Source organism: Salvia hispanica, chromosome 4 (assembly GCF_023119035.1).
Source record: "Salvia hispanica cultivar TCC Black 2014 chromosome 4, UniMelb_Shisp_WGS_1.0, whole genome shotgun sequence".
Taxonomy (NCBI): domain Eukaryota; kingdom Viridiplantae; phylum Streptophyta; class Magnoliopsida; order Lamiales; family Lamiaceae; genus Salvia; species Salvia hispanica.
Genome location: NC_062968.1, coordinates 49,346,351 through 49,370,993, shown reverse-complemented (window position 1 = coordinate 49,370,993; position 24,643 = coordinate 49,346,351). Strand labels below are relative to the sequence as shown.

At 35.7% G+C, this 24,643-nt stretch overlaps 5 protein-coding genes across 5 annotated transcripts; 2 read left to right on the top strand and 3 right to left on the bottom strand.

The window, feature by feature from the left end:
• Positions 1-1,515: 1,515 nt before the first annotated feature.
• Positions 1,516-7,061, top strand: LOC125221300 (transcription factor E2FB-like). The gene is made up of 15 exons (XM_048123421.1): positions 1,516-1,616; positions 1,838-2,333; positions 3,771-3,957; positions 4,121-4,180; positions 4,335-4,420; positions 4,489-4,577; positions 4,702-4,756; positions 5,135-5,187; positions 5,292-5,342; positions 5,442-5,490; positions 5,578-5,643; positions 5,744-5,820; positions 5,968-6,193; positions 6,364-6,430; positions 6,516-7,061. Exons 1-15 carry the CDS (start codon positions 1,516-1,518, stop codon positions 6,707-6,709), a joined length of 1,857 nt encoding a protein of 618 aa, XP_047979378.1. The 3' UTR covers positions 6,710-7,061.
• Positions 7,062-7,139: 78 nt separating this feature from the next.
• Positions 7,140-8,207, bottom strand: LOC125221972 (probable CCR4-associated factor 1 homolog 11). The gene has a single exon (XM_048124333.1). The coding sequence runs from the start codon at positions 8,060-8,062 to the stop codon at positions 7,259-7,261; it is 804 nt and encodes a 267-aa protein (XP_047980290.1). The 5' UTR covers positions 8,063-8,207; the 3' UTR covers positions 7,140-7,258.
• Positions 8,208-13,951: 5,744 nt separating this feature from the next.
• LOC125218295 (V-type proton ATPase subunit E-like) lies at positions 13,952-16,576 on the top strand. The gene is made up of 6 exons (XM_048119930.1): positions 13,952-14,180; positions 14,271-14,371; positions 14,619-14,775; positions 15,276-15,469; positions 15,692-15,791; positions 16,243-16,576. Exons 1-6 carry the CDS (start codon positions 14,079-14,081, stop codon positions 16,282-16,284), a joined length of 696 nt encoding a protein of 231 aa, XP_047975887.1. The 5' UTR covers positions 13,952-14,078; the 3' UTR covers positions 16,285-16,576.
• Positions 16,577-17,203: 627 nt separating this feature from the next.
• Positions 17,204-17,897, bottom strand: LOC125185373 (protein GL2-INTERACTING REPRESSOR 1-like). Its single transcript, XM_048081899.1, has 2 exons — positions 17,731-17,897; positions 17,204-17,610 (listed from the first exon to the last, which is right to left on the bottom strand). Exons 1-2 carry the CDS (start codon positions 17,753-17,755, stop codon positions 17,342-17,344), a joined length of 294 nt encoding a protein of 97 aa, XP_047937856.1. The 5' UTR covers positions 17,756-17,897; the 3' UTR covers positions 17,204-17,341.
• Positions 17,898-21,577: 3,680 nt separating this feature from the next.
• Positions 21,578-24,082, bottom strand: LOC125224220. The gene is made up of 3 exons (XM_048127583.1): positions 23,820-24,082; positions 23,236-23,426; positions 21,578-21,885 (listed from the first exon to the last, which is right to left on the bottom strand). The coding sequence occupies exons 2-3, from the start codon at positions 23,392-23,394 to the stop codon at positions 21,712-21,714; spliced, it is 333 nt and encodes a 110-aa protein (XP_047983540.1). The 5' UTR covers positions 23,395-23,426; positions 23,820-24,082; the 3' UTR covers positions 21,578-21,711.
• Between the last annotated feature and the right edge of the window lie 561 nt (positions 24,083-24,643).

Below are 24,643 nucleotides of genomic sequence, written 5' to 3'. Positions count from 1 at the left end.
TCTTACCCGTAGCGACTGCATCTGTTGAAAGAGTATTTTCAGCAATGAAATTTGTCAAGACTGACTTGCGGAATAGGATGGGAGATGAGTGGTTGAATGACAGTTTGGTAGTATACAATGAAAGATCCATCTTTGCTAGTGTTTCTAATGAAAGAATCTTCAAACGTTTTCAAGATATGGATACCCGTAGAAATCAGTTGTCTCGGTTAACAGATGCTAGAGCTACTTGAATTGTAATAGACTTTCATTTTGCTAAAAAAACATATTGAAGTATTATATTTAATATTTTATTATTTTATTCCGCCCCCTCCATTTTTTAATTCTGGATCCGCCACTGCATCAAACACACATTGAGAATGAGTGGATAATAAATAGGAGTAGTATACTACATTTCTGAAAGATATTTCTAAGTTTTGGCATATACTATATCTAAATCAATTGCAGTGCATATGAATAGATACTCCACCACCATAAAACTAGCCACGCTCCTCACTCATCCAATACAATGAAAACAATGTTTTAAACCTACATAATTTTACTTCGTTAATGATTAGGAAAAACGATTAGCTCTATAATCGGTAAATGTGATTTATTGTATATTTGTATTCATATTTGTGTGAAATTAATATTCTATACTCGTACTGTAGTTTCAATTGTTACTTTTTTGATGAAACGTTTAGTGGTCTTTTACTCTTTCGTTTCAAAATCAGTTTTATTCCATTTAGACCACCTTGTCTTGTCTAAGTCTAAAGCCTCAATCAATTGCTACTTAGGCTTCGACCGCTATATGTTACAAAAAAATTTATTATCAATTAATGCACGATTTCTAGTAATTTTACAATAATGTCACAAATTCTAGAGATATCATAAACTCCAGTTTGTTGCAAAATTCGCACCCGAAAAATTTCTATTAAATGAAAGTTTACACGTCAAATATAGAAATCTTTTTTTTTTTTCATTTTAGTCGGTGTGCGAATGGAGTCCCGATTTATTTTTATTATAAATGGTCATAGAGACGCGCATTACACTAATTCATTCCACTCACATTTTTATTTAATATTAATATACACAAATAAAACTTAGAGCATCTCCAATAGCAATAGGCTAGCCACAAACTCCTCCTGCCACATCATCAGGACAAGCAACTGGACAAGCAATAGGCTAGCCATAAGCTAGCCACAACAGTCACAAATAAAAAACAACTAAATTTATAGAATTAAACACAAAATACAGAATTAAATTTACAACCCATATATGAAAAAATGCAATAATTTCATTAAATTAAAAAAAGTGCGTCCAAAAAAAAATTACATAATAAAACAAAAAAAACTATCATCTGCAGTCCTCCGCGCCCACAACTCTTCAATTAATACCTTTTGGAGTTGAATATGGACATCCACTTGGCGCATGTCGGCATGTGCCTGGAGGCGTTTAAATCACGTATATATAGTGTTTCGGAAATTAAATTTAAAAAAAAAATCCGTTGGCCGATCGCTCGCCGATCGCCAACCTACAATGGCGGCGAGCCGATCAGCCAGCGCATCGGTCAGCGCTCGCCGAAATGGCGCTCGCCGCCCACAATGGCCGGAGCTGGCCGGTCCACTCGCCGATCATTGGTGATGCTTTTATATGGAGTTCTAGTAACTTTTTTCCATCCATTTAATATTTTTTAAAATTCACGCGGCCAAGAAATGGAACTCTTAACGTCGAATCAAATATATTGATGTTGAGTCAAGTAAAACATGTCACCACAATCTCTTGGATTGGTTACAAAAAGTAATGTGTGTGTTAATCAATTGAAAATTTAATCGCAGGTAGGGGTAAAAAAGTAATAAAGTGGTTCCGTTCCCTCCACATCTATATCCGAACCAAATTCCCTCCTTCCTTTCTCTCTCTCTCTTTCCCTCGTTTTCTTCTCCATTTTCTTTCCCTCTTTTTTATTGCTGCCTCTCCCAAATCAGATCTCTCCAAAACCCTCACTTCCATTCTGCTCTCAATTCTCATCACCTTCCTCAATCCTATACCCCTTTTACCCCTTCGATTTCATTCCCCTCAACCCCCAATTCTTCACACCCGGAATTGATTGCACACTTCAGGAATTCTGTTGGTTTGTTGAGGTCTTTTTGAGCTCCAAAGAAATAGATCGAATCATGCAGCGGCAGACGCCGCCGCCTCCGACTTCGAGAAAGCAGTTGCCTTTCCCTTCCATGAAGCCGCCGTTTGGTGGAGGCGCTGGAGGAGAAGGAGGAGGCGACTACCACCACTTTGCTACTGGTGATGCTCAGCGGCCTGATCAAGAATTTTCCGAGTCCGTTGTTGTCAGGAAGCGCCCTGTGAGTGTTAAGCTCTTCTCACTTTCCTTCTTCACTTCGAATTGGCGTTTGTCGAGCATTTCTCGTTAATTATCAGTTTTAGTGGCGTCGTTGAAATGGGCCTAGAGATCTTCTTGTTTGATGTGATTCTTTCGATGCATTGACTTTTCTCAGCTCTTGAATTCTGTGAATTTAAGTAGAGCGAGATGAATTGTTGTCGGTTTTCTTGAGCATTTATTGTTTGCTTTGCAGTTATAGTAGCGTCGGTCAAATAGGAGTAGGGGTTTTTTCGTGGAGTGTGATTCTTTAGATGTACTCCATTTGATTGGCTCTGTTCCTGTATTTTGTGAATGAAGTATAGCAGACTAATGTTAACCCAATTTTTCTAGCGTATCTTCCTTACTTTTCAGTTTTAGGGACTCCGTTTATTGCAGGATCAAGTCTATTATACATGAAAAGCACTGAATTTTATTTCATTCAAGGCCATCATGGAAATTTACATTTATCTGAAAATTTTACCTATTTGGATAACAAACAAACTAAGGAAAGACATGCATAATGCAACGATTCATCAACGATGTTTTGTTTATATGTGCTGATCTACTGCTTGGTTCAGCTTTGTCTGAGTTGCTTGTTAACCTGTTATGTGCTTTCTTGTTGCATTGCACGATTGGTCATTCTTTTCACTCATTTGTTCAACATTTGCAAGTTTTGGGTGGACTTTTAACTATTGCATTGATCAGGCTCATCTAGCTCCAAGGGTACATATAAGGTTGAACCAATTGAGCTTGATCAAAACTCTGGTTGGACGTAATATCTATCATGGAAATAATTCACACTTTTCAGTTGTCCTTTTTTCTTTCTTTTGGCTTTCAAGATACAAGATTGTGTTTTTTCATTCCATGTCCCGAGAGTAATTGAAATATCTAATCAATTATGATAGTTCTAGCTCTGGTTTGTCAACGTTGTCCATCTCATCTTTTGGCCTTCTTCATTAGCCAATGACCACAATCGATTTCATTATAGAGTTCTTCGATCTTCTTTCCGTGTGTTACATAGGTACTAATCTTAATGATGTTGGTCGGCATAGGTGAGGTTTTGGGACCTGGGAACAATATTGGTTTGAATTTATGTTTCTGATTTGTGGCTTGTCCATCTGTGCTACTAATCTAACTAATAAAATTAGAGTGTTGTTCCTTGGCATTTTTTAGTTTTGAAAATAACCGGGCTATCCAATCTATGGAAACAGCTAAATGTTACCTACTTTTTATTGTCATGCTAAATAAGCATGTAGATCCAGTTTATCATTTATAGTCATGCTAGAATAATGTAGTGTTTTCCTTAACATATCATTTATGGTCCTTGGTGACTCCTCTATTCTTGTGAGAAGCTTAATTTGTTGAGGGGTAATGTTTTCTGTTTTGCTGATTTTGCCTTTGCTTATTTCTTGTCTGGAAGCCACTAAAGCGAAAAACTGGGGTAGCAGAACCTGAAGCGGAACGTGCTGACCATAATGCAGGTCCTGGCAATGTTACTATCCTGAAAGGTCCCTTTCAGACACCACCATCAACAAAACCAGGAAAACAAAGGGTTTCAAGGGCAAAGGCCAACAAGGCTGCATCTCAGATTCCCATGCCAAATGTTGGTAAGTGGGAGTTTGATCAAATTTTATCTCGTTAAAATGCCGTAGCAATATCTTTTTCAAACTCACTGAACTGTATTTCACGAATACTCCTAGCATACTTTTATTTTGTTCAATATTTTTCCACTTGAGCTAGGTATTAATAATTCTTAAACATGTTTTGCAGGGTCTCCTAGTGGAAATAATCTCACCCCTGTTGGTTCTTGTCGTTTTGATAGCTCACTGGGTAAGAGAAATATCTGTGTGTTATTTTGCTATCATTCCCCCTCATCTGTTTTTGGGTTCATGTGTTTACGTGACTCTCAGTTAAAACTCTTCCAATCCAAATTCATTCTGCTTATCAGAAGATGAAGTCATTAACAAATATATTATCCTCTCAGGTCTCTTGACAAAAAAGTTCATCAATCTAATTAAACACGCAGAAAATGGTGTTCTAGATTTGAATAAGGCTGCAGAAACTTTAGAGGTAATTGTGTTGGTAAGTAACACTTCACTTTAATCATGTTTGTTACTGACATAATTTTCATTCAACAGGTACAGAAGAGGCGTATATATGATATTACTAATGTTCTTGAAGGAATTGGTCTTATAGAAAAGAATCTCAAAAACAGAATTCAGTGGAAGTATGAAAAGTCTCTTCCAATAGCTTTAAATTTAATTGTCTTCTGTTTTGTGCCATTAACATTTCACATGCCCTTGAGAACCACTAAGATAACACCATTACTGATTTTCCCTCCTATCTGACAGGGGTTTAGATGTAGCAAGACCAGGGGAAGCTGATGAGAGCGCACCTGCTTTACAGGTACTTGGATATTAAATGGACAAATTGTATAGCTGCACAAAATTTTCTTTTGCCATTTCACCTCACTTTCATTGTCCTTTTAACTCACTGTTTCTTTGCGATTTCCATTTCTGGTTTCTCATACCATCTGGATTGTCCCATCCTTAATGTTATTGATGAGTCTAAGTACCTGAGTAGAGCTAAATATCTTTGCATCATGGGAATGGAACCCATTATGTAGTAATAACGTATAAGAACATTTATGTAATTTCTATGGCAACCACTACATCCCACTGAAACCTCGAGCAAACATTATTGTATTGTATGGACTACCTCAATGCCACAAGTCATATTTTGAATGACAATAGATATGTCTTTGAATCTACTTGCTTTCTTCAGGAAGAGCTTGAAAATCTGAACATCGAGGAGTGCAGATTAGATGACCGCATAAGGTTATAACTTATTACCAAGTGCTTCTAACACTCAATTTCATAAATGTACTTTTTCATTTACTATTGAGAGTGCTAGTGCTCTAATAAATTATCTTTCATTTCAGAGAAATGCAGGAAAAATTGAGGGGCCTGAGTGAAGATGAAGGCAATGAAAGGTAACATACTGGTCTACCTATTTTTCATGGAACTAAACTATTTAAGCTGAATTGGGGTATGGTTTTAAGTGTTTAACCACTTACCGCATGTCTTTCTAGGTGGCTTTTTGTTACAGAAGATGATATAAAATCCTTACCCTGCTTCCAGGTATGAGCTTGACAACTATATTATGTACCCTAACCTATATGTTGAATCTTTTCGATCTAAAATGAAGTTATGTTGTGTATCTTCCAGAATGAAACTCTTATAGCAATTAAAGCACCTCATGGCACTACTTTAGAAGTTCCAGACCCTGATGAGGTATATTTTTTTATCTTTACTTCGTTGGAGTTGCTTGGACAATACAATGAAACAGTTCCAATGTATCTATTTGTTAACATCGTTTCTCAACCTCCCACAGGCAGTTGATTATCCACAGAGAAGGTACAGAATAGTTCTTCGGAGCACAATGGGGCCTATTGATGTTTACCTTGTCAGGTATGTTTCATTTTTCCTCCTTTAGCTTCCCTAGGGAAAGAGTATGCTACAGCTCATCAAAATGTAGCTTGATCTGATGTGTCCTAAATATTTATTTAATTTGGAGTTTATTTCTTGTTATTCTTCTTTCCGACCCCCGATTTTCAGCCAATTTGAGGAAAAATTCGAGGAGATTAATGCTGTCGAAGAACAACCAAGCATTCCTGCTGTGCAGGGAGTAGAGGCTAATAACTATGCTTGTGTACCATCTCCAAGGCCAGAAATCGGAGGAAGTGAAACTGCTATTCAGGGAGTAGAACCTCAAATTAGCTCGGATGCGAGCACATCACATGATTTCGTCAGTGGAATCCTCAAGATAGTGCCGGAAGTTGATGTAAGTCACTACAGATAAAAATGATTTTAGTAAATGCTGATACAAGAAAAGAACAGGCTCACATATATACTCTTCTTTGTGAAGCTATGTATAGCAATGAACTGCAGCAAATCTGAAAACATGAATTATGCCTTCTCTTCTAACTCTACTCTGATATCTGATTTCTGCAGAGTGGTGCTGATTACTGGCTTTCGTCGGATGCGGATATAAGCTACACTGACATGTGGAGCATAGATTGTATCCTATTATAATTAATTTTTTTGCTCTGTTTTAGTTTTCATTCTTATCCAACACCACCACATTCCATGACTTCCCATCATAGCTGTCATTGACTGGGAGAGCTTGGACGTGCCAGATTATGCCGCAGCAGGTATCACCACCCCACGAGCCCAAACTCCAGCACGAAACACAATTGCAGCATCTCCAATTCAAGCTACCCCGCCTTCTGCTTTGCCACCGGACCAGGTTCCACCAGAAACCACAAAGCCTCCTTCAACCAGGCCGACCGGGATTTGATAATGAATTCAGAAGAAGACTTTCTGTTGTACATTAGAGAGAGTTAAAATGTTGGTCATCTCTACCAATAATGTAGATATGTTTGAGCAGAGTAGCAAGGCGGATGGCATTCTTGGCTGTTCAGCTTCAAAATTAGACGGTACAAATGCAGTAGCAATAAATCACTACTGGTGTGAGAATCTATATTATGTACATTATCATCACTCACCCTAATTTCCTAGGCATTTTTTTCTTCTTGTAATATAGGTTGATGTTCTTGGTGTTTAGCATTCAGATTTTGAGATCTCTATGACCATCCATTTATATGATTGGTTTAGAATAAATTCTTCTAGATCACAATATTTTTGGGTTACATATTCTGAGTCTATTACATTTTCTTGATTTATGAATTTTTGTTAGATATTCGAAAATAAAGTTAGTGGGCAAAGAGTGGGAATGAAAAAGCCTTAATAAAATATTGAAAAAATATATAACTATGCAGCAAACAAAGTGACGAAACTCCTAATCCTAAAATCCTAGTCCACTAAATACTAGTACTACTTAAATCAATCAGTACACTTGTAATTCTAATCCATATAACACCCCTCCGTATTGTTGATGAGACTGCTCCGGAAAATAAACCTCCTTCATCCTCATAAAAGCGTGACACGTCAGCAAGCTATCGGAACCGGCCTGATGGCAGTTTCCCACAACCCGGTCGACCTTGAGGGCCCGGGCCACCCGGTCCAAACCCCCGTGGAGGGCCCCACTCCCACAGAAGCGCATCAGATGCTTCACGTCGTACACGTTGCTCCCGAAGAATGCCGCCAGCACGCACAGGAACTCGCTCAGCGTGGCCGGGAGCGGCCGCCCCGTCAGGACCTTCACCAGGTACCCGAAGTCGTAGGCGCTGTGGAAGGTCACCCAGCTCACAGCGTCGTTGCACACCACCCCGGACCCCATCATCAGCTCAGCGAACCGGACCGAATCGATCCCCTTAGAGCGGTTCGCGTCGAAGTCGATTCCATGGGAGCGGAGGAGCTCTATCGACTCCGGAGCGTGGGGGTGGATTGCGGCGTCGAAATCGGAGAAGTTGAACTGCCAGATGCCGGGGGCGGGGAGGTTGCCGGAGGGATCAGTGAGGGTGAGGCCGAGTTGGATGAGGTTTAGGGCATCGACGTTTGCCTTGAGAATGTGGTAGTGGTCGGCGGGGAGGCGGCGGTCGGCCTTGAAGATGACGCCGGGAAACTCGGTGTCCATGGAGATAAAAGGGTAGGTGTCGATTAGATCCGAGATGATCGCGAATTCGGATTCCAAATTGTCGGACCATACCTCCCTGATCTGTATAGGGTTGGTAGGGCTTTCGGCCGCCATCGGTTGCGCATAAAATTGAAATTGAAAATTGCTGAAATCGGAGAGGGGAAGGGGAGGAGGATGTTCTAAACCCTAGAGAGAGGGAGAGGGTTGATGTTGCTTATTTATTGAGAGAGTGGGACGAATGGGGGCGTCCACTGTATTGAAATACAGCTTTATTCTGCGTATACAAATAATTTTTCAGAATACAATATATTTTAATTTAAATAAGGTGGCCCTACCACTGCGCTTAACCTCTTTTGCTAATTTTGGCTAAAAGACAAATTCATAGTATTATTGTACACTTAACAATTCAATGATTCTGATGTGGACGTTTTAAAAGATAGTATGAGCAGTAACTTCTACGTCCTCCATCCCGGCTAAAACGACAGATTGCTTAGCCGGCACGAGATTTTATTAGTTATTGTTTAAAGTGATTAATTGGAGAGAGAGAAGGTGAGTGTAAGTATTAAAGTAGAGAGATAAAAAAAGTGGAATATTTTAATAGGAGTGAGAAAAAGTGGTTGAGTGTATTAATTGGAGAGAGAAAGTTACCAAAAAAGGAAATGTGTCATCTTAGTTGGGACAAATTAAAAAGAAAAATGTGTCATCTTAAGCGGGACGGAGGGAGTAGTAAATATAAAAATCTCATTTCTTTTCGATATAAATTTTAATAAATGTTAAGAAAAATAAGTGAAAAAAAATTAATTGAATATAAATCACACTTATATATTAATTTTTAAGTTATTGTACTTTATTCGTTCTATAATAGTGGAAGTATTTCTTTTCAAGAAAATGATGTATAAAAGTATTAAATAAAAAGATAATAAAGCAAGAGAGAAAAAATAGAGATAATAAAGTAATAAAAATGGAAAGTAAGTGAGAAAATTGTGTTGACTTTTATTAAAAAGGAAAATGACTCAACTATTATCGAAGATACTAAAATGAGAAAATGACTTCACTACTATGAAACGAAAAGAATATGTGAGGAATTGAGTTGGTAGGAACGTGTGGCCTCTTTACCATTTATAGTAATTATGAATTGGATTCTTATTTGCGGACAGATCAAAATGAGAAAACGAGACTCCTATTCGCGGACGGGGTAGGATAAAAATAGACTATACCGTATTTATTTTTCCATCTGTTCCTGAAAATAGTTTATATTCCCTTCGTCCCCTGTTAATTGGTACTCCCTCCGTCCCGTAGTATTAGACTCACTTCTTTTGGGCACATGATTTAAGGAATTGATATTAAATAATTAAAGTGGAGAGAGTAAAGTATGAGAGAGGAAAAAGTAGGGGAGAGAAGAGAGAAAAAAGTAGGTGAAGAATAAAATAAGATAGATGCTTTTTGCTAAAAAAGGAAATGAGTCTAATATGTTGGGACATCCCAAAAAGGAAAGTTGGTCTAATACCTTGGGACGGAGGGAGTACCATTTGACTTGACATGAGTTTTAAAAAAATGTAATCTAAAGTGGGTAGAAAAAATTAGTGAAATGTGTGTCCTACTTTTATATATTAATTTTATAATATAATATGAGTTGAATGAATTAGTGTTGAGGTTCATTACCAGAAGTAGTAAAATACTCCCTCCGTTCCACAGTAATAGAGGCGTTTCGTTTTGAGCTCTCGTTTTGAAAAAATGATAATAAATAGTTAAAGTGTAGAAAGAGTAAAGTAAGAGAGAGAATAATGTAGTGAAGAGTCTTCTCTACAATATTCTCTCTCTTACTTTACTCTTTCTCCACTTTAACTATTTATTATTATTTTTTCAAAATGAGTGCTCATAACGAAACGCCTCTGTTACTATAGAATGGAGGGAGTATAAGAGTGTCGACTAATGAGGAACGGATAAAAAAGGAAATTGGTATCAATTAATTGAAAAGCAGGGAGTATTTACTTATTAAAATATTTTCTTCTTCATTTTTATTTTATTATTTATAGGTTTCATTATCAAATAGCTCTATTTCCATCACTCTATTTCTTTCCCATTCTCTATTCTCTTTTACCTTAGTAAGTATGTATTAAAACTCATATAATCCTCAAATTATCTTTCTTATAACAAAGGGAGTACTGTATTATAATAATTTTAATGTATAATAATGATTGAAATATTTTCAATTATTTTTGTAGAAATCTTTAATCTAAAATTTCGAAATTTAAGATAAGTGCTGAACAAATGATCAAATAAATACTTTATTGGGAATAAAGATAATACGACATCAATCTATTAAAAATAATCTAATTTTTCTGTTTCAATATTCACAAAATAATCTTATCCAAAAATGGTAAATTTCTCTCAAACTACATTATTATGTCCACCTTTTCTCATTATCTCTCATACTATCCATTTTTTTAATCACTTTTATACTTTACCTTTTTTTATTTTACTAATTTTTTTAAAAATCGATATCTGCAATATGAGACTAAATTATTTTTAATTTAAAAATTAAAATTAATTAAAACTAAAATTAAAACCTGTTTCATCTACGTATAAGCAAGTAATTTTTAAATTAAAATAATTAAAAATTTTAATTATATATATTTGAACTTCTGTCCTTGATCTACTCCATAGAATATCCTCCATATTTTGCTGGGGGTCTCTCAACGTGGCTTCGCTAATCGCCGTGATTACATGTACAAACGATTGCCATATTTTTATTTTGCAGAAAATTTGAGATTCCAGAATTTTGAATGCTGAAAATGGAAATTATAGTTTTTTTTTTCAATTTATTTTGTATCCAACGCTAAATACTAAATATTTTAGATATATCTATGGAAAAGTAATCTTATATTCAGTTATTAAATTTCAAATATTATATTTACGTGTTTGGGGTAGATACGAAAAGTAATCTTATTTTCAGTTATTAAATTTCTGTTTTTCGTTTAATTATAATAAAATAAGAAAGTAATCTATTCCTATAATATGGATAGTTACGTAAATAATTTTTTTTTTCTCCATTCCAACTTATGTGTTCCTTTTTCGAATCCAGGATTTTTAACATTGCCTCTATTAGTATTTTTTTTCTACTACCGCCTTCATTTAAGTATTTATTATAATTTTTCTAAAATAAATATAGAAAATGAAATGACTCAACTATTGAAGGAAATAATTATCAACAAATTTTCCTCCTTCCACTGTTCAATTTACTCATCACATTCTCTAACTTTTTATTAACTACGATACCGTAACTTAATTATCGAATTCTACTATTTCATTTTTTATTCCAATTTAATCTCTATATGTGAATTAAATTTACACGCACTAAATTAGGTGTCCCGATCTGGGCGTTTCATAATTTCTCCGGATTTGCTTCAACTTTTTTTACTGGTTTTGGTTTCTAATTATGTATGTATACTTGTGTGTGTTTGTTCACCCACACCGATAAAGAAGAAAATTTAACAATTGCATGATTTAAAGATTAATTTTCTTCATTTACCATTTCATAAAAGATTTTGGACACTATCTATTGAGATACTTGTGGACTGTTGTTATGTATCGTATATTTAATGCGCTTTATGTGTCGTGATCTTTTTACTCTAGGGAGAATCTGCAATCAATAACGATTATCAATTATCATTATCTATCTTTTTCCTTTTTCAATCAATAATATTTTGCTACTCCATTATCTTGGTTGTGGTAATCAAGAATGTTTTATTATAATTATTATATCATCTAGTAACATTTTTCATTTTGTGAAATAAGAAGAGTTGATTTGAGAATTGAGATAGCTCACGGAAATGATATAATCAAATAGTATGTTTTTTTTTAATATCTTTTGGCCGACTAAAGTCACTGAATAGATTATTTGTTACTCCCTCCGACCACGAAAATTCGTCCCGGTTTGATCGGACACGGGTTTTAACAAATGTAATGGAAAGTGAGTTGAAAAAGTTAGTGGATTGTGGGTCCTACTTTTAAAGTATTAGTTTTATAATAAAATGTGAGTAGGAATGAGTTAGTGGAATATGAGGTCCACTATCAAAAATGGTAAAAGTGAAATGGGATAAATTTTGGGGGACAGACGGAAATGGAAAACTGGGACAAATTTTCGTGGACGGAGGGAGTATTTATTTTTATAAATATTCTATTTCTTATTTCATGCAAATAATAATTTAATTTAATAAAGAGATTTTGATCCAAGAAAGAAGTGGTGTTCTTTTGAGTAGATTCATAGATAAATCATCCTTGTGAGATGAATGTTCTTCATACTTGTAATCTAGAGCTAGCAAAGAGTTTGTTTGTGATTCACTCCAATCCGAGTGCATCAAATCAATACAAATCCATCTCTTCATCCGTGTATGTAGGCAATTGTACGTTTTCTTGATCCATTAAGCTTTATTTTCATCATTGCTACAAGAGAAACCATACATCGATCTGAACCGTTGAGGCATTAAAAGAGAGGTTAAGGGTTGAGATTAAAAGGAAGTTTTTAAAGCTGAGTTAACACTTAACAGCTTGAGGCAACGGATTTTTGGGATCAAGCCATTCTTTTGAGGATTTTAAGAAGTGTGCATCATCTAAAGCTCGGAGTGAGAAGGAACCATATAAAAAGGGATCCAAAACAGTGGCTAACACACATTACACGTTTTGTTCATAAAAAAAGAGAGAGTAGTTTGTATTCTTCACTTGATTAATTATGTGAGTGAATTAGATTAGAGGTGAAATGTTGCTACTGGAAGAAGTTCTTGAGTGATCCTATGTACTCCCTCCGTCCCCGATTAAGAGTCACACTTTTTTCATTTCGGTTCGTTCCCAATTAAGAGTCACACTTCATTTTTACCGTAAATAGTAAATAGGTCTCACATTCCACTAACTCAATTCATTCACATTTTATTATAAAACCAATATTAAAAAATGGGTCCTACATTCCACTAACTTTTTCAACCAACTTTTCTTTACATTTCTTAAAACTCGTGCCCGGTAAAAGTGTGACTCTTAAGCGGGGACGGAGAGAGTACTATTTTGTAATCGTCTCATCATCTCTTTTGCTCGTGGACGTATGTTTTACAACCGAACCACATAAATCTTGCTTGCTTCATATACTGTTTCATTGTTTTTCAACCGGATCAATTTCATAACAAGTACTACACTGTAGTAAGCTGCCCTTTTAATTAACTGACAAGAGCTATTTTTCTGAGACTGATTTTAAATTTTGGTTACTGCCTTGCTTCCTATTCTATTTCAGGGAACAATACAGCAATTTTAAATGTGGACAAAGATCTCAATTTCTCATATGAAAGATGTTTGATTAGGTAATTCTACTTTACTAGGAGTATTACATTGCTTAATAATCGGTATAACATGAATTGTGCCACTGGTGGAGCGAGGAGCCCTACACTTAATTTTTAGGCATGTATTTCAATGATTGCTTCTTCTTTTACCTTACAAGTTCGTGTAAGCTAGAATAGATGGTTTATTTGTTTTAGCATCTCAAGCCTTGTTGATTTAAGATAAATAGACTCTCCTTTTCTATTTGAAGCTTTAGAGTACCTAGAGATAGTCCAAGCCTCCAAGGTTTAGTGAACCAGCAGTTAACTGTGATATCGAAACCGCCGGTTACGATTTAGAACAGAAACAACGACATTAAAATGGAATCGTAACATTTTGAATCACGGATCGATTTAGGTTCAAAAAATCCAAAACCAAAACCGTGCCAGAACCGCAAAAAATTATCGAAAAACCGTGAAATCGCATCGGACCGCGAAAAACCGCCGGGAAATCGACAGTTCAAACTGTCGGAAAACCGACAGTTTTTTTCAGAACCAGCGGTTCCTGAAAGCATGTCTAATTTAGACATTTTGAAATATGAAATATCTTTGGTCATATAGGACTTATACGCAAAAAATAAAATATGACTCCATATATTAGCAAAAACAGCATCGTGCATCACATGAATTTTTTACTGAATAATTGATCAATTATCTGTCACCGTCACAATCACCATCATCTAAAATTTAATCCTCTGCCATCCCGCGATCCCTACTTCACCATTCTCCAATCCGACTCAAATCATCAACCCCATCCGCATCCAAAGATGAACGACGCCGATGTATCCAAGCAGATCCAGCAGATGGTCTGCTTCATCCGCCAAGAAGCGGAGGAGAAGGCCAACGAGATCTCCGTCTCTGCCGAGGAAGTACGCACCGATTTTTCTCATCAGACTGGCTTAGTTTTTTTATCAATTTTTCTGCCATTGTAGGTTGATTTTATTTTGTTGATTCTGTAGGAATTCAATATTGAGAAGTTGCAGCTGGTAGAAGCCGAGAAGAAGAAGATCAGACAAGAGTATGAGCGCAAAGACAAACAAGTCCAAGTTCGGAAGAAGATGTGAGCTCATTATTTTAGATTAATGTCTTACTCCTACTATGTAGAGAGTAATTGAATGATCCATTCTCCAAGCAAATTACAAATCTAAATTGAGTATTGCGTGTAATCGTTTCTTATATTAATATTATGCTTAAGATGGTTGGTTGAGAGTTTTGAAGTATTCTACTGCTGGTATTATATATGGCCGCATTTTATAGTCTTGTAGATGCACAGAGATAAAATTTCTGCTCGTTTTTGGTACTCGCAGTGAGTACTCTATGCAACTGAATGCTTCTCGGCTCAAGGTTCTTCAGGCTCAGGATGATCTAGTCAATTCCATGAAGGAGTCTGCATCGAAGGAGCTTTTGAACATTGGTGTTGACCAGCAAAACTACGAGCTACTCCTCAAGGATCTCGTTGTTCAGGTTGGGCGAGCTTATTCCTCATTATATTGCAGAGTGTTGCAAAGTCCTGTTACATAGATCTTGTTTACACGAGCTATAAATGTGAATCTGTGTGGAAGCAAAGTGCAATATTCAATTTAGTAATCTACTTCATGACTATTAGCCATTCTTTAGTAGGTTGTGCATAATCCTGAAGTCTTACAAAACTATTCTAGTAGCAGGTGCTGCAACTATTTAATCCTGTTATGCAGATCATGTTTATGAGTAATGAATGTGAATGTTTGAAAGCCAAAGCGCAATATTCATATTTTTGTAATCTGCTTTTTGAATAATTGGATAGCCATTCTTTTCCTATATAGTCTTGAATTTCCACATGCTGTTTCTATCCGACAGAAACTCCAACTATGGAATCAAGTTTCAATTAGTTTATATCTGAACCCTGAATTATTTACCTGATTCTTGAACAAATTTTCAACACTCTTGCATCTGCCATTGCTCTAACGTGTATTGTTGCATTACAGGGTTTGCTGAGGCTGAAAGAGCCATCTGTGTTATTGCGCTGTCGTAAAGATGACTTGCAGTATGTGGAGTCCATCCTTGACACAGCAAAGGAGGAATATGCCAATAAGGCAAACGTTCATTCTCCTGAGATTGTTATTGACCAAGTCCACCTTCCACCTGCTCCTTCTCATCAAAATGCTCATGATCGTTTCTGGTAAATCTAAGAACTATCAAACTACTACATACTGTTGTAACAATAACATGTGAAGAATTTATGCTGATGCTGCAGCTAAGCAAACTTCAGGCTGCAATTGCTTAGTCATGTTTCTTTCCTGCTTGTTCTTAAGCGTGTAGTATATGAGCTGTTCAAGTAATTGACATTTTTTAAAATAGTAGCAACCTCAAATGTAATTCTGTTTTCTATGTTCTGTTTTAGTTCTGGAGGCGTAGTTTTGGCTTCTAGAGATGGGAAAATTGTGTTTGAGAACTCCCTTGATGCTAGACTGGAGGTTGTATTCCGGAAAAAGCTACCAGAGGTACTCCATATTCATTTTCTATGAGATAACCTTATTTCTCTTTCTATCTGTTGTAGCAATCTATATACTCAGGATTGTAAATTATGTATAAATTAGAGATCATATTTACTTTCAGGAAATCTCTTTCTTGATTGTCAGAGCGTAGTATTAAAATTCTATACAGTAACTTGCTCACTCCAGTTGTAAAGATTTGTTTTACTAAAAAATGTATTTCAACTTGATATCATGAGAGACCTACCAAATGTACATGAATTTTTGTTTCTGAATTCATACATGTGCTAGTAATGCAGTAGGAATTAAGGGCATGTAAAGGTCTATAAACGTTGTTCTCTACTGATGTCCAACTTTAACCTTGGGGGTGGTTCTTGTTCCATGGAGATGGAGTAGTATTTATTAGGAATATGATTTAACCATTTTCAGTTCTCTCACATAACCTTGAATTTGTTTGCAGATACGCAAGAGCCTATTTGGTCAGGTTGCTGCATCTGCATGATGGTTGATATCTTAATCTAATTTCCATCTTGCGTTGGTTTTCAGTCATTACAAGCTTGTTTTGGATGTTCTTGATTCTGAGTATATTGAGAGCCTGCTTTCCTTTCCGGCTTCCCCTTTCTCCCCCAAAATATCTTACTATTCGAAGGCATTGAAATTTAAGCTGTATCTGTATTCCATCATCAATAAGGTGGAGACCAACGATTTGTTGAATATATAAAATAAACAATATTGGGAGACGATGGTCTTTAAATTAATTGAGTATGAATGATAATGTTCCTTGTTCGCTTGCAGGCTTGAGACTTCTCTGAGTTATAGCTTTTGTGTTTCAAGTATACAGTAGGCCTTAGTGAGAAATTAAATATGGGAACTTGCAAGCCTCTTTTAATAGAAAAAATGTTTCATACTGTCGGCAATGTCCAGGCAGCTGCTGAACTTTCAGTACTCCAGTCAAAGCTAAATCCGTTGTTCAAATTGTTCTCATGAATTAATTAAAATGTGGACGTGCCTCACCGTAGTTAACAGTATAATAGAATGCATGACTCAAAATATGTGGAAATTTTAATTTATTTTAACATGTTCAATAATCACCAGACTTCAAAAAATTGAGATTCCATGATATTGTGCCATCCTCTTCTTTATAAAATATTGTTGGAAAATTAAATCTGAATGATGCATATTTAGTGGTTCACTACGACCATATAAAACATAATATATGAAAACCAAAATACATTCTGATTGAATTGCCACTAAGTCATCTTTGGAGCTCCACAAATTTAGTCAATCAAAAATATATTTTTCTTTTCTTTATACTTTTTCTGTTTCTTTTCTTCAATGACAATACACTAGCTTGTATAGTTGTATAGAATAGAATTTGCTAGTATGATATAGAAATAGAAGCATAGACACAACTCAAGTAGTGAAATACAAAAGCACCCCATATTCAATTCATTCCTCCTTTCTACATCTTATACATGAAGCAAAGATGAGACTGATTTTTTTTAAAGAAGAAAAGAAATAAATAGATAGAGGTGTTAATTAGGGGGTGTGAGTTGGCGTCAGGTGGTGAGTGTGATATTGAGCAAAACAGTACTCTTACACTTGGGGCACTTGGGGTGGTCCTGAAACAGCATAACATACATTAGGCAACGAGGGCATCCCACCAACATCATCGACATCGCCTCCGGGCTCGTCTCCCGCGACACACACGAGCTCTGGGGCGATATCTCCGGGGACACCACTTGTCGGTGTTCCCCTGGAGGGGACAAGTTCAGTTTCAACTCAAGTTTTGGACTCTCCCCATCACACTTCTTCATCTCTGCAGCACCTAAAATAAATATGAAAACTCTTAATAATAAAAACCAGGAGGCAGCAATTCATTCAATCCACTTGCATGATTGAATTTTTTAAGAAGAAAATGATCACAATTCAAGATTTTTTTATATACCTTGTACTAGAGAATTGAACTGCATGCAATTTGGGATTAAATCAGGCGCTGGAAGATTAATTTTCTTGATAATATATATGTATATTTGAAAATGTTGTTGTGGTTAAAGCTTTACTAGCTGTATATATATAGAGAGAGAGAGAGCATCGATATATTGGTAACAAGCCTTATTTAAATCAAGAATTGACAATGCATACGAGTAGAGTACATATTGGTGAACAGTTCTGAGAAATAAACGTGGAAGTTGAATTGAAGAAAAGAAGGTATTAAAATTTAATTGTGAGGTTTGAGAGTGTGAAAATTAATTGAAGTAAATAGATGTGCGTAATTAATGTTGGTGAAATTAGTTGGTTAACATAATTAATAGTTATGGCACCTGTGTGGGAAGCGATTCAAATAATAAACATTGATTGCGTAACTGCCATCAGATTGGAAATTAATAATGGGAAAACTATGTATCGACAGATTGTAACCCCTCAATTCCTCCTCTTCCTCTATCGTTTTGACACAACTTAGAAGAAACAATCATCCAACAATTAATATCTTCTATGACTATGAGGGAATAGGGTGCATTCTTTCTCTTTACTTTGGTTAAGACTTAAGAGTGGGATATAGAGTCGGCCTTCCTATATTCATGCACAAGGGGGGAAATTCTTTACTAACGAAAATATTGTCAATTAAAAAAAGTCAGTTGAGTTTGTACATAATATTATTGGCAATTGAAACTAAAAAAATTAAATTATAACTGTCTCACATCGGTGTCAAGAGAAAACTGAAACTAGTATATTATATATAAGTTTTATGGGCCCCTCCTACTATCACCAATTGGTTTTAGGATGGAACCCATTGATTTCTATCATGGTATCAGAGTGGGTCACCAATTGTGAGCTGAATTTAACTGACCCAACAGTATATCTGGGCCAAAACCAAAAAAAATGACTAACCAGCAGTATATCTGGACTTAAAATTTGGGCCAAGTGGTCCAACCGACTGAAAAAAATTGGGCCAAGTGATCCAATCGATTAGAAAAAGTCCAACCCCTCCAAGGTTCACCTTGAAGGGTTTGAGGGAGGGGTGTTGACAATTGAAACTAAAAAAAGTAAATTATAATTGTCCTTGGTTTTAGGATGGAACCCATGAATTTCTATCATATATGATAAGGCAATTGGTTGTTAATATCATGAATTACTATCAAACAATGAACTTCCCTATAAATTTAAAATTTGGTCGTAAAAGTCATGAACTTTGACAGTGTCTTAGAGCATTCACCGTAGGGAGCTGGGAGCCTTCCCACCGCCGTGCGGGGACAGCAGTCGGGCTCCTATTGCGATGTTGAGCCGTCTCGAGGAGTCTGAGACCACTGAGATGAAGGGCATGGCCGAGAGCGGGACGACGCCTATTGCACGCTGACTGCCGAGCCGTCCCGAATTTTTAATTTTTAATTTTTTTTTATTTCTACTATATATATACAACTCATTGCACTTCATCTTTTTTAATATTTAATAAACATCAACAATTAAAATGAATTAAATTAGAGGGCTTTTGGGAGGGCTGTGATGATGTGACAAGAGGAATTTTTGGGAGGGCTCTACCTATTGTGGATGCTCTTAGAGCATCTCTAAGGGGGAAAGGTATATTGAGAAGATATATTTCTCATTTATCTTCTAAAAAAGGTTATTATACCTTCTTAAAAAGTAATGGACTTTAAGAAAAGTAGGTAAATTAAAAAGACAAACAAAATGACAAATTTTTTAGCTTTTCTATCAAGAAGAGGTAAAGATACCTTCTCAAAATGAAAGAAGGTACTCCCTCCGTCCCATAGTAGATGTCACACTTGGGAGATGACACGTGATTTTAGAAGATGTTATTTTGTGTGTTAAGTGGTGAGAGAAAATATAATTTTATAATTGATGTGAGAGAGAACTTTTTCCAAAAGAGAAAATGTGACTCTTTTGTTGGACAAACTAAAAAGGAAAGTGTGACATCTGTTATGGGATGAAGGGAGTATAATATCTCCTCAAACACACCTGGAGCATGAAATTTTTTGCTCACTTTTTTCTTAACGAAGAAATAACTACTCATGCTACTGATCTAATGGAATTATGGGACTATTTGTTGATCCTCAAAAATCAAAATAGAAATGGAAGAGCTTATGAGCCTATTTATCGAGCTATAATAGTTAGGTATGTATCAAAGACAATCAAAATGTGAACCACTTTTTTGCTGGTATGAATTGTCTGGTTGAAAATTTATTGAATCATGAACACTTTGTTTTGTTTGGAGGAATATAGGCAACGATGAATAACGTACGAACAAATTTGAAACTAAATAGGGGTTGAGCCGGAGTTCCATCAATGCATAGAGCTGGGTGTAAGTTAGACATATATTTAAAACACATCTATGTATTTTAAAAAGGGTATAAAGTTGATTTTATTGGAAAATAGTCATTGTTTACATAACCATTTAGAACCTACCATTTCACTTTTGAGAATAATAAAATGTTCTGACAAAAAATTCTGGCTCAAATATATTGATGTGGCTCAAATTACATATTGATTGGATGATAGTAGATGTGTATTTTGGTAAAAAAAAAAAAGTCTTAAAAAATGCAAAATAGTTCTAATGATATTATATCAATATCCAGATACGGATGATATTTATAAAGAATATGGACCTTGAATGATAATCGTGCAATGTAGTTCTCTCTCTGTATATAGACATAGTGAAAAAGTATTTATATTAAAAATTATAAAAAATATAAAAATTTATAAACTTTATTGATATTTCAAGCAACCCAGCCTGAATACATATTGAATGTGGTAGTTAAATATGATGGTAAATGCAGAGATAGTACTGTCTTTAATTTTCATCAATAAATACTCAAAATAAGTATGATGGTCTTACTTCAACTAACCTTAGTAATGTTCGATCACATCGTTTATAGATTGTTCCAACTCTTCTTCGTCATATCACATCAAACTGAACTGACTTCCAATATTCATGTTCCTCTCTGTATTATGGAGTCCTACTATAATCATCCTTGTCACATAATTTTATATCAAATCGAAACATTGAAATGAGATATTTTTATTTAAAAATACTTATTATTTAAATAAATATCCTATACAGTAGTTTGAATTCATGGAGTAATATTTTTGATATCCTTAAATATATAAGTTCTCCATAATGTTAATGATGCCGGAAAGTAAATGAATGGGTAGATTTTATTTTAATCCTATCACCCAATATTTGGAATATGGATTAATCATTTCTCCCACGATCCAACTATCGTATTACTCAATCGTCTTATTTTTATCTAAAATTTTGACTAAACTACCATTATATATGTATGTTGAATAACTAGAACCCCATTCATGACTAACAAGAAACTAATTTTAAGTCGTACTAGTAGTCCTAAACACAATAAACTAGCCTTTGCCCGCAGGGGCAGTGCAGTTGGCAACGGAGGGGCAGATGGTTCAAATCCCACTGCTGTTGTGTAGTTGCTTTCATCGCATAAGTGTGAGGCCTTGGAAGATAGGTTTCTGGCAGCCAGTGGGTTAAGGCCTCCCCTAAACAGGCTACTGCATACCCTGATTGAATCCTCTCACATGATGTCGGGCCGGAGTGTGGAGGCCGCAAGGCGACGGAATCGCCTTTTTTTTGCTGCAACAATAAACTAGCCTTGCTTTGGTTGCCAAAAATCATGTATGTATGGGAAACTTCTGTTCCACATTTCAAAAAACGACACATACATACTCTCTAATGCATCTGACCTAATTAAAGTTTGATTATGGTTAATAAACCATAATTGAGATGAATGCACCCAAGTTTTTGCCTTAAAAAATTATAACAGCAAAAGAGGTCTACTATTTTGTTTAGAATAATGTAATTTTGGACTTGAAGAAAAACTCCTACACAAAAAAGAAAAGAAATGTTACACAAGCATTATGTAAAGAAAGAAGAGTCAAGAGGTTGAGTTCAGTCCTCTAGAATTTGTTGGCGCTCAAGTTCAATAACACTTTCAGCTAAGGAGCTTAATGTGGCATTCAGCGTCGTCGTTTCCTTAATGCTGCGGCACTGCTGCAGTTGTTCCCTAAGACTCTTGACAACCTCATTCAGTTTCTGGATGCTCTTTTCCTGTGACAAGATTATCTGCAACACCAACATCAAACCAACTCTATCAGCATTAGCATAAACAAGGAAATGTACTTGATCAGTAAATGCAGTGGCTCTCGCCTCACCGTGCTACTGCAACCAGTTTTGGTAGATTGCTTGGCAGATATGAGGTTCATACTTCACAATACAATGTTTCTGAAGTTGTGATTCATAATTTATGAACCAAGATCTTAGTTCAGTCGTCACTAGAATTTCTCCAATCCTACCCTTACAGATGGGTATGAATCAAGCATATAGATCAAATTATAGCACTTATCAAGGGCCTTCGAATATCCCATAGTTCTGATCCATCTTAGTAAATTATGGGTTTTTTATCTATCTAGGCTAATTATTAGTGGGCTATTGCAGTAATCATCTTTGCATTGTTTAGCACACACAATAGAGCATAAAGATCAAGCTACTCAAGTTGTAAGTAAGCTCATTACATAATATGAGATGCTAATTTTTTTAAGCTGCAACTAAGTGGAGAGTTTAGAACCTTACTTCATTTGTTGAAAAACTTAGGAGAGGTAGAGTGACTAGAGTACGTGAGGATTAACTAAATATGCAAACCACTAAGCTATAGAGGTTCGGCAAGAAAACTTGAACTTAATTAATCAGGTTGCAACTCCCAAGATTCGAACTCCACAATCCTTTACTTAATATGATCTCAATCCTCGTACAGCCTATTATTAAACATTCCGCCCCTAATATGTTTAGTTATTTACACACCCGTAAAGACTAAAACGTTTAGTTGTTTACACAGTTTAACGGTATGCTTGATTCCAGTTTCTAATCAAAATTGAGATTAGGCCTTAAACTATTTCTCTAAGCAAGTGACTCAAGTTTGTCGAGTTTACAATCATCAACTCAACAGGAACTTTTATACTGAGAGTCTATAATCAAGCTCCTACAATTAGGCTATCTGAACGACAACAATGAAGTTGATCTTGAGCTGAAAAATCTAACCTTGATTAAGTTGAGGAGGGAACTTTTTTTAGGGAAATCTAAGCTTGATTAAGTTGGGCTTGAGCTAACACACATCGACTCGATTTGGCTCGACTGACTCTAAGTTGGAGCTGCATTAGCTACCGTGCTCAAAGCTGGGGTACAGAGGCCAGTCATTTATGTATTGCCACCACCTATACTGGAGAAGAGGCCCTTTTCCTAGTGGCTAGCACATTAGGAAAATTGCAGGTAGAGCACTCTTTCATTCTCAAGGTCTATTTTCTCACTTTTTAGTGAGACATGAACTACATGTTCTCTATGAAGATGCCCTGGCTCAATTTTGGTAGTTCCTTTCATGTTTCGAATCAATGCATGCGGATTAGAGGAAGCTACAATTACCTTTTCTTTCGCACCTTGTTCCCTTTTTGAGATCTGTTGTTGCTTCTGAGACTCCGCCGGATTCGTAGCCATGTCACTTACCAATTGCTGTCTCCATTCAAATTGGGATGTAATAACCAGTATCAACAACAGACAGACAAGCAGCATTGGTCTTGACATGATTCCAGTAGACCTATTGTCTTTCCCAAAACCTATAGAAATGCCAAAACACACACACAACAATCAAACAAGCAAGCAAGCACAAAATTAAGAAGCGAGACAGCATTATAGTTTTTTAACCAATAATAATCATGATAGCAAATGATATGCCTAAATTAAATACACTAAATCTGGGTAAACAATTTTGATGATAATCAGCACCCAACATTAAGATGAGCCATTTTTTCAATTTGTATTGTGATGAACTTCTTCCTTCCCTATTCAACTTAAACACTTTACAATGTTCAAAAGAAAGCTATAGTTAAGAGTAATTGTTCTTTTCTTTCCAAAGTCGGACCAAATTACCCAAATTGAAACTTATATTCAAAGCAGTAACATTGTTCATTACAAAGTCCAAATGGCGAAAAGAGGAAACAAAAACTTACAGATGAAAACTCAAAATTGTAACCAACGGCATCAGAATAAAAAGGGGCGAATCAGAAGTTATTGAAGGGTTCGCTTGATTGAAAATCTTGTAGTGTTATATTTTGATTGAAGGAAAATGGTGTTAAATGATTGTTTCAGCGTTAAGGTGAAAACTGGGAGCCAGAGCAAACGGATGGAAGTTATGATGGTAAATGGACAAAGTGAGGAAGGTTGAAGAGTTCGTTAATGTCAGCAGCACTCAGCAGATTAGGAGAAGCAAAATATAGTATGGTTTCTACGGGGATGAGAGAACGTTAAAAATGCATAATTACATTTTTTAAGTCCAATTTTTTTTTATTTAACTACAAATTAGTTGAATAATTTTCCATGAAAAGTAGGAATATGATGCCATCTTGACTTTTAATACTGATATTAGGGATGCCAATTGGGCTAACCCGTTCGGGTTCGGGTCAATCTATTCGGGTTGTCGGGTTATTTGGGTGCGGGCTATTCAGGTTATGGATTTTTTGGGTTATAAATTTTCAACCATAACCCTAAACCGCCGGGTTTTGGGCTAACCCATCGGGCTATTTGGGCCTAAAAGCTTTCGAAAATAATTTCTTGTATCAAAATTTTCTTCTATAAATGATTTTAAAATTTTAGATAACATTTTCTTTTTAGTTAGAATCATATAAAATCTTCATATTTTCATACTAGTATTCTACAATAATACTTGGAAAGAAGCATTTCATCTCGATCAACAACAACATAAATTAAAGCTTGTGTTCGTGTCATTATGACATTGTTAGTAACTAATTCTTTGTGAAAATTAAAAATCATATCT